The sequence below is a fragment of the Dysidea avara genome, chromosome 12, assembly GCF_963678975.1.
Source record: "Dysidea avara chromosome 12, odDysAvar1.4, whole genome shotgun sequence".
Classification (NCBI taxonomy): Eukaryota; Metazoa; Porifera; class Demospongiae; order Dictyoceratida; family Dysideidae; genus Dysidea; species Dysidea avara.
Window position 1 is genome coordinate 25,765,630 of NC_089283.1, and position 10,099 is coordinate 25,775,728.

General features: G+C 38.5%; 1 protein-coding gene across 3 annotated transcripts; it reads left to right on the forward strand.

Annotated features, from left to right (window-relative positions):
• The first annotated feature begins 1,471 nt into the window (after positions 1-1,471).
• Positions 1,472-7,626, forward strand: LOC136240803 (uncharacterized). 3 transcript variants are annotated; one of them, XM_066031863.1, is made up of 8 exons: positions 1,472-1,715; positions 2,858-2,886; positions 2,938-3,003; positions 3,427-3,543; positions 4,902-5,045; positions 5,709-5,806; positions 7,019-7,160; positions 7,207-7,626. In XM_066031863.1, exons 1-8 carry the CDS (start codon positions 1,594-1,596, stop codon positions 7,434-7,436), a joined length of 948 nt encoding a protein of 315 aa, XP_065887935.1. In that variant the 5' UTR covers positions 1,472-1,593; the 3' UTR covers positions 7,437-7,626. The 3 variants fall into 3 exon arrangements, with proteins under 3 accessions (XP_065887935.1, XP_065887937.1, XP_065887936.1); XM_066031865.1 differs by lacking the exon at positions 2,858-2,886 and having other exon boundaries at positions 1,472-1,716; positions 2,931-3,003; XM_066031864.1 differs by lacking the exons at positions 7,019-7,160; positions 7,207-7,626 and having other exon boundaries at positions 5,709-6,669.
• Positions 7,627-10,099: the final 2,473 nt, after the last annotated feature.

Below are 10,099 nucleotides of genomic sequence, written 5' to 3' on the forward strand. Positions count from 1 at the left end.
TCTGTGACCGTGGTCAAAGTCTAAATCAAAGGTCAAGGCCACCAAAATCATGCAAAGTCAATGGTCAAGGGGAAGAACTTCCAACCCACAGTCGAAAAGTACTGAAATATTGTCGCTAAGTTACCGGTCAAAGATTGAAAAAGGCTCTTAGTGACAGGTCAAAGCAAAATTACAGCTGGTTAAGACTTTATTAGGGGCTAGTTGAGGCCAAAGGCTAGTTGTGAATGACTTGGCTAGTTGTAAGTGGTAATTTAGCTATAGCCATAAAAGTCATACTAAGTAACAAGCTGCACCACAGAAAAGAATATAGTCAAAAATTACATACATGGGCTGTGTATGTTTGCAAGGATTTGACTAAAACTAGCTACCTCAAGATCCAGTCTTATTTTTTGAGAGTCTTGAGATCCAGTCTTGATAACTAGATAATATGCTCCCAAACTCCCCTGAAATGCCTTCACTGACATTTTGCTACACAACAATCGTGACAATACGAATACAAAATACAAATATGTAATTCTATATTTACTAGGTTGTATACAATCACTAGACTCATAGGTGGTGGAGACGGGGGGCCATGGGCCCCCCCCACTTTTATGGGAGCGATATTTGCAAGAAAATATTGAGATACTCTAAATAATTATATAGAACAGTCAGGATCTAGATACTCTAATAGAGCAGCCACTGTATTCAGAGAAGCAGTGTAGCAAGCTACTTAGCTACGTATGTGTAGTTGTAGTTGGTGGAAGGCAGCTATTGTCAGCAGGTTGATCACCTTTTTTTTTTTTGGTCTTTACTTACAGCTGACCTGGCCCCCTCACTCTTTGGCCTGCTCCACCGCCCCTGACTGGACTGGACTGGACTAGTGGACTCAGGTATTTTCCCTTTTTAAACCAAATATTTGGCAACTAGTTGTAAGTAACTTGTAGTTAGACCACTCCCCCACACATAAACAACAGAAAGGTGTGATCATGCCAGACTTGTCAACATTGCCCAGCTTCAGCTATGTACAGAGGTTCTAATAGTCAACAAATCTAAAACAGAAGTCACAAGGGTAATTATAGTTTAAAGTTCAAAATGAATCAATTTGATTGGTTGAAATCTTGTGCATGTGATTTCACTTGTTTTTGCTGTTGTGCAAAAGCTATAGAACTTTTGTATCAGCTATGGAATAGCAAGACAGTTAACTGTCACCACTTAATTTAGCTGACTCATGCATATGACTATAACTTGTAGGATACATGATTACTACGTACAAATGGTTGTTGTACAATAGAGATTATGCCAAGAGAGACAATCTTAAGAGAACAGACAGTGCCAAGTAGCTAGACATGTTCACCTACATATTTTGCATTCAGTGTAGCAATAGCTACAACCAGTTGCCCAAATGTGCTAAAATGAATGGGGGGAAAAAACTGCGTTCATTTGTCCAGTCCACCAGTCTAGCCCCCCCCCCCCGGGGTCTCGGTTTGGGGTAGTTGTAAAAAATAGTTGTTTTTTAGCCACTAGGAGTGCCTGTCTGTCACCCCCTTGTAATTAGTGACGTCACTGACAGCATAGTTTGCCGCGCCAATAACAGGAGCTCAAGTTATCGAGATGAAGCTTGTGGTGGTGGTGATGGTGATGGTGATGGTGATAGCGTTGTTGTTAACTGTGTCGTGTAGTGGTGATGGACTGAGTGAAGGAGACTGCAATTGTGAGGACGAACAGATCACGATGGTACGACTGCATAACTACTCTGATATCGTCATTGATTTCCATGATAGCGCTCTGTTTATGTGATCAAAACTCGCTAGCTGATAGCCTTTAAACTACAATATACTATAGCTAATAAGTAAACTATTGTATGATGATTTATATGCGACCTTCAATTCTCTAATGGAAAGTATATAGCTAGAGCAGGGGGGGGGCTGTGGGGGCTGAAGCCCCCCCCCCCCCCCCCCCCCCCCCCCTTCATATTTAGGCTTTACTTGATCAATATGCTGAGTATTATAATGAAATTTTGTCTTAGCATAATTATATGATCACTAATAATACAAATACTCATAAAACCACCTTATAAACATCTTTCCAAGGTATTATCAGTGGATTTATGCTAAAGTTTGTGTAACAAGGACCCGGATCAGCATTGGAGGTGTACAAGATCGAGATACTCTAATAGAGCAGTCAGCTAACTACTCTAATAGAACATTCACTGGAAACATGTAGTTGGTGGAATTTTTCAAATCTGCCTGCACCTATACATACAATGAAGTGCATTGGTCTGTTTAAAGGGCTTCATTCATCTACTTGTGTAGTTAATATGTATGGCAATACTTAATTCAGGTACATAATTTCCATTGAAATGCTCTCAGATTCAATCTTGTATCATTCAAATTTCAAAATTTTCCACTTTCAACATTTTTATTCTAACATGCATGCACCTAGCTATTCAGTGTTGCATGTGTGCAATTGTGAGAGGGGTACATCATGTACTTGGTTGTCTGTACCTACCCAAACTTTTCCATTAGCAAAATGCTTCAGAGAGCCATACCTATAATCTAAAGGCAGTATATAAAATATCTACAGGCAGAAAATATTATGAATTTTATGTGGAAATGTCTCCAAATTGCAGTATTTTAGCATTTATTTTTCAAAATTTTCCTGGGGGGGGGGGGGGGGGGCATGCCCCCAGACCCCCCTAGTTCCAGCATGCGAAGGAAGTGTGCTTTGCACCTCTACCCAAGGGATTAGTACCTTGAGTTAGCCCCCCCCCCCCCCCTTTTATAAATCCTAGATCCGCCCCTGTAGAGAGCTGTAAAAACTGACTTTCATTCCTCACGTGGTGGCTCATGTACTATTAAACATGCTATACATTTCGGGGATGTGAAGAAGAATGTAGACAGAACAGTAAGACATGTAACTCCTCATGATTTGTGGTGTTACTCTCATAGCTACCAGTAGATGCAGATCGTCGGAACAGGACTAGTAATTGTCAATCTAAGTACCTTCCATCTGACAGTTGCTGTAAGTTATTGTTCATGTTCAGCTGATCAAGATATTGATTGGTTTCTTTTTCTTTAATCTCACGGCAGTCAGCAAAAACCATTCTTCCCTACCAGACTTGGCACATACACAACAATAAACCGCACAGTACAAAACACAACCACTAGACAGTTATTACAATAAATTAGCTATTTAAAGAGGATATAAATTCATTGTAACTTATAACAATAAAGAAAAAGACAACATATATTTACTGGACAACTGGGAAAAGCAGACTTGCCACTCAACTTGGGGAGATGACAAATTAGTCCATGCCAATATAAGGCTCCCTCTATATCTTAAATACTAGATAATTTCAATACGCAATTAGTACAGCAGATTTCAATCCCTTGTAATAATATCCTCCCTGTAATGCCATCATCATTATTCCCTACCTCACTACAGATCCTATTGATAATAGCGGTGTGTGTGTTGATAAGAGGTACTATGAGTTCATCGGTGGTTACTTTGATCATTCTGATTGTAATGGCACTGATGATGACAAGTGCTCATGGGATCTCTGTAAGTGTCTGACTAACATGATGGGCCTCTGAAATGACTAACATGATGGGCCTCTGAAATGACTAACATGATGGGTCTCTGAAATGGCTAACATGTGAAGTCTTGTTGGTGTGGGATGCGTAGTACATCGTAAACGTCAATTAGAAGTAAGCAGCGATGGCCTATCGTTGCCCTGCCATCGTGTAACACAGTGGCTTGAAAGTTGCTGTGATAGCTGTAGTCAGGATTTCATAGCTCTTAGTTAAGTTATAGTGTTTCACACAGCTATGTAATGAGGGCCTACAATTTTTCATTATATGTGTGGGTTAGGGCTATACCGCCACCTTATATAGGGTGTTACCCAACACATTAAAGGTTATTAATTGTAGTGATAGGCTTGCTGAACTAGGTTTTTCATGTGAGTACCACATGGTAGAAATTGGCTCTCTTGGCCACTTTCTTAAGGAAAGTATCAGTGCTATGGAAACTATGATATAGCAGCAGCCATTGCAATATTTTTTGCCCGTAATTGGACAAAATAATTATTTCAAGTTATTGTATTCCTTTTTGTGTTTTTCCTTGCCATGCTTTAGCTTAGGCCTTATGCAGTTGCATGTGACCAAAGTGGTTCCATTGTTTAGTTTTATCATTACATCCGTTGATGGTTTCAAAAAAAGGAAGTCCAGTAATTTACGCCGTTAATTTCATTTGTGACATTGACAATGACTGACACTTCTTTGTATTCAATGTACATAATTAACATTGTTTTCATCCAATCAATGAAACCATACTGTTTGACAAAAAAAAATTGAACAATGCATACTTCTTTATGACCATAGAGCTTTTTCATCTCCTTGACAACTGTTTTTGTCGGCCATATTGTTGAACAATTTTGTACGCAGCAGGCCTATGGACAAGTTGAAATTAGCCAATCTGTGTAAACCACTAACAACTAACAGTCCAAGCTGTGGTGGATGGGTTTGGTATTGGGTAAGAATTAACATAAAATGCACGCTAACCTGTAAAGCAGTTGGAAATATCCCATAGAATGCTCGATACTGATTTTAATAAATATGGCCAAAGTACGGTGTAATAAACGAAAACTTATGACACCAATTTTGGTTGTCAAGGAGATAGAAAAGTTCTATATATGGGTCATGTATCCAACCAACTAATTCAATAATAGTCATCCTTTAATATCACAATTGATTAATAATCCTACAACCATATATGTTTATGTAGTGTAGACTTGTATATGCAGAAGTTGTAATGAGATTATAAAACAGGTCATACAAGATATAGTGAGGTTCCTTGCACATAAAACAGAACATTAGACAAGGAAGAAAGCTTCTATATGCATGTGGTCTCTTGTCTCATAGGTTGCTTTGAGGTACAATGCCGTCTGCCGGATAATTATTCTAAGGAAGGGGATGTTGTTAAGGCTGAGGATGTGACGTTATCATGGTATGCTTCTCCTCATTACACTGAACAGTTGGTAATTAGCTGGTCACAACTTCAACCAGGTGAGAAATATGATACAGATAATGTGTGTGTGTATGGTCATGGTGACTGTATTTTCTGGAATAATGTTAAGGATTTCAAGAAATAATTGTCCAAATTTAGGTTATTCTGTTAATGCTATCCCACTAGGCCACCTGTGAGAAGGCTTGTATGAAATCGTATTGTTGTGTTTGTGAATAATTATCCCTTTGGCCCTGAAGTTAATAAAAAATGTGTTTCACTAAATGCTAACGCCACTATAGTAGCTCTCACAACCTGCATTCAATGGCATGTATCTCATTAATGGAATAATATTCCACTGAGTAAACAGTTTGGACCACATTACTCTGCAGCTAACGGCCAGCTTTATCCGAACATTGTAGCGTGATCTAAGGCAAATCTGCATCAGAAAGAATTTTTGGCCATTTCTAAAATGATAATTGCCTGATAGAAGAAATAAAGAAAGATCAGTAAACTTGTTGTAGATCTATTCATTGAGTAGTGTAGTACAAACTATGGAGGAATAAGTGGTCCATACACAGATTGACAGGAGCCCAAGTGTTGTATGTTACTGAAAATGCATATTTTAAGTAGAACCAAAGCCACTATAATGACATTCAGGGCCAAAGGTTAAAAATTAAGCACATTATGATAAAATTCTAATAGAACATTCATTGTTGATGCAGAAAATATTGGTGGTTATCAGTTGTTGATATCATCTACTAATTCATCAAATTATGAAGACTTCTTCACTTATATTGATCGGTGTATATGCTTACCAGCAGTAAGTACAGTGGAACCTCCCTTATCCGGACTTCTATTATCTGGACACCTCTATTATCCAGGAACCTCCATTGTCTGGACAGCCCAAATTGGTCATGTGGCTTGTAGTTTATTGACCATAATGGAGTTTGGTTTAGATAAAAGCACCAGGAGGGAGCCTAAAGGTTGCTGTTTACCTGTTTGGTGGCTACTATTAAGGTTACGGGATACTGAGCGACTGTCAAACAAAAATTTTATTGCAAAATTGAGGCGGGCTTTGTGTTGTTGTGTTGTGTATCAGCTGGTAACAGGTTCAAATTGTTGGGAGAATTATAGCATACTGACTGGACAGGTACAAGGTACAAGAAAACACACGTAACAGTACAAGATAACATAGATACAACACACTTAGCAACTGGCGCACCCGTAAGCGCATACATAGTTTTGCTGACTAATGCTGATATTTTCCTGAACCAAAAATCAGGACTGTCAAACTAGTTGTTAACATTTTGTATAAACAGACTACTAGTTTGGCTTCTTGTCTAGGTCCTGACGGAGCCATTTGTTAGAAGTAATGTTTCTAGTGCTAGTGATATCAATTTAAAAATTAATTTTGTGACCACAGTGTCTTGCTTTAGGCGATATTGTAGTCATATTTCAGCAACTAGCTATACACATTATTCACAAATCCTCTTGTCAGTCCCTCACAAGTGATGTTCTTCAAATCTTAGAATTGTTGGTAAGTTCTCATGGTTCTTCATTGGTCTGATTTTTGGTTCATAGTTTTCACTAATTGGCATGTGGACAACTCTTGTTTCTATAACAACATTTGAATTCCATGTCGATTAATGAGAAGTTAAGAATACATAAATATTTGATAACAATGCATTAGACCCCTAATCATGAAAAATGATTGATAGTGTACATGTGGGGTTTACAGTATCCCGTAACCTTAATAACTACCACTTGTTTGCTAGGTGATAATGCACTTTTACAGCCCAGGGGAGTGACCATGAATGCTCTGTAGTGACTTCCCCATCTACCCACTAAACTGCATAACACTAACTGATAGCAACAACAACACTACTTGTATTTAAGTTAGTCACTTTAGCATAATAGCATGGTTTCTTAGCGGACATTCTGAGATACGGACAGTAGTATGTACCAGATTACCCAGATAAGAGAGGTTCCACTGAAATCATTTTTGTATATGTGTTACTGTTACCCCCCTCAGTCCACCAGAGTCTATGTTGTGTCAGTAGGCCAGGCAGTCAACAGGTACATACAAGTTAAGCTAGCCAGCCTGCCTTACGATAGTGGAGGACTTTGGAATGATCAGACCAAAACTGCTAGTGTGATTGAGAAAGTTCCAGAAAGTTAGTTCTCATCTTGTGACTTGTTATTACTGATGATGTGTTGTAGATTGCTGGGACCTGGCTGGAGCCAGTTTAGATAATTGTGGTATATTACTACCGAGTGCTCCCCAGAATGTGTCAATCAATGGTACAACATGGAACAGCTCTAGTATAATACTGACACTTAAGTGGAGCCCACCGGAACATTATATCCCTGATATCATAGCATATAAGATTTATATCTTTGGCCCCCTATCAGAAGTATCAGCTGTGGTCAATGGAGTAAGAGCTACTTGAAAACTTGTTGCTACAGACCAGCAGTGCACTTTAATTGGTTGATTTGAGACTCATACCAAATAAGTGCATAGCTTAAAGAATTAGAAATAGTTTTTAGCCAAAAATGTGGGCAACAAATTTTCAAATGATATCATGTTAGCAAAGTGATGATGTGTTTTGTCCATAGACAATGCTGCAATACTCAACAATTATTAACTTCTCCACTATCTAAGAAGTGTCGGTAAGGAACTGTCTTAGCTCAGGAAATTGACAGTTATGGGGTAATATTACATGTTGTGCATTTTAGATACTTGCTTCAAATACTCAAAACTATTCTTCATGTAATGAAGCATTATATACATGTGAGAGCTCCAATGAAAATAGTGAAAATTGTGAATGGTATTGTTGGGGAGACCTATATATTGCCAACATCAGCTACCCAACAACAAATAACACAAACACTACCACCGCTACTCCATCGGCAACAACCACTAACAATCATCGAACAATCTTAGCTGCTTCATTATCAGCCACTGGGGTGTTGGCACTACTTGTATTAGGTGTCATCCTGTTTGGTAAGAGATATCTACATCACAAGAAGTCAAGTGTTTATATACCAATGATGTCATCTCCTTCACCACCTCCCACCCCTATCAGTGATGGACCTGTGAATGTGGTGGACTGAACTCTTATAGAGTATTATGTATGTGTGTGTGTAATTATTTATAATGTAATTGTACGCATGCATTAGGCATTTACGGACATTAATTCTTGTCCTATATATACTCTGTATTATTCAGTTGCTTATCAGTTGTTAGCTATAATAATCAGGGGCGGATCCAGGGGGGGGGCTTTGGGGGCTGAAGCCCCCCCCCCCCCTTCATATTTAGGCTTTACTTGATCAATATGCTGAGTATTATAATGAAATTTTGTCTTAGCATAATTATATGATCACTAATAATACAAATACTCATAAAACCACCTTATAAACATCTTTCCAAGGTATTATCAGTGGATTTATGCTAAAGTTTATGCAACAAGGACCCGGATCAGCATTGGAGGTGTACACGATCGAGATACTCTAATAGAGCAGTCAGCTAACTACTCTAATAGAACATTCACTGGAAACATGTAGTTGGTTCTGTTATGGAATTTTTCCAAATCTGCCTGCACCTATACATACAATGAAGTGCATTGGTCTGTTTAAAGGGTTTCATTTATCTACTTGTGTAGTTAATATGTATGGCAATACTTAATTCAGGTACACAATTTCCACTGAAAATGCTCTCAGATTCAATCTTGTATTGTTCAAATTTCAAAATTTTCCACTTTCAACATTCTTATTCTAACATGCACCTATTCAGTGTTGTGCAATTGTGAGAGGGGTGCATCATGTACTTGGTTGTCTGTACCTACCCAAACTTTTCCATTAGCAAAATGCTTCAGAGAGCCATACCTATAATCTAAAGGCAGTATATAAAATATCTACAGGCAGAAAATATTATGAATTTTATGTGGAAATGTCTCCAAATTGCATTATTTTAGCATCCATTTTTCAAAATTTTCTTGGGGGGGGCATGCCCCCAGACCCCCCTAGTTCCAGCATGCTTTGCACATCTCTACCCAAGAGATTAGTACCTTGACTTAGCCCCCCCCCCCCCCCTTTTATAAATCCTAGATCCGTCCCTGATAATCCTGTGTGAGTTAAATATTACAGTGAAAGTGTTTATAATTAACTGTCTGCAGTCGAGTGAGGAAGACCTACGATTGGTTAGAAACTTATGTCAGTCTTGCTAACCACTCCATTGAGCCAATCAGCTACGAGTATTCCACATTTGAATCTGATCCAGGTTAAGTTGGTATCTCAGTGGATGGAGAACTTCATAAATAAAAACATGATTATGTTTGTGTGCAGCAGGAGTTTGTGTGAAGCTTGGAGTGACAGTGAGAATGAACAAGATCCGTTTGTGTCCACTAGCAGGCAATTGTTGCAAGGACACTTGTCTAGCGGTGAAAGTGTCTCCAAGTTGCCATTGCTTTTTTATGAGAAAGATAGCCAGTACATTCCAAGTTTGTACCTAAAGAACATTCCAGCTTTTGTTTTGTTAATTTAGTGACGGCCATTGTAATGAGGAAGAACTGGTGAGGTATATCAAACAAGTAGCTCATTTTGTGAGAAGTGACCTAGAAGACATCAGAATATTAACTAAACATGTTATATAATACATTGTGATAACAATTATTGTTGTATGTAAACTATCAGAGTAACACATACATTAGAGCACCTCATATAATCAACAGTATTGATTAACACTATCTTGATAATCCACATCAGTATGGATCAAGTGTATACACACTTGGAGCCATGAGTACTGTCAGGTGTACCCTGAGGCCAAGTACACAGGTGCTACGGTGGCTAGTAGTGAAGTTGTTAAGGTACTAGTTGTACTTTAATGTATCCAGCACCCTTAGTACAGGAGTAGCTGGTCACTACAGGGAAGAGCTGTGAACACACAAACTATTGTACTCATCTACCCTGCAAACAAATAATAAGTGCGTTATAACTGTTACACCATTGCATTTACTCCGCCAGATGATTATCAGTTTAGAGTATACCATTCAGCAACAAAAGATGAAGATACAACATTACAAACAACAAGCCAACAACAGGATGTTCAAACTAC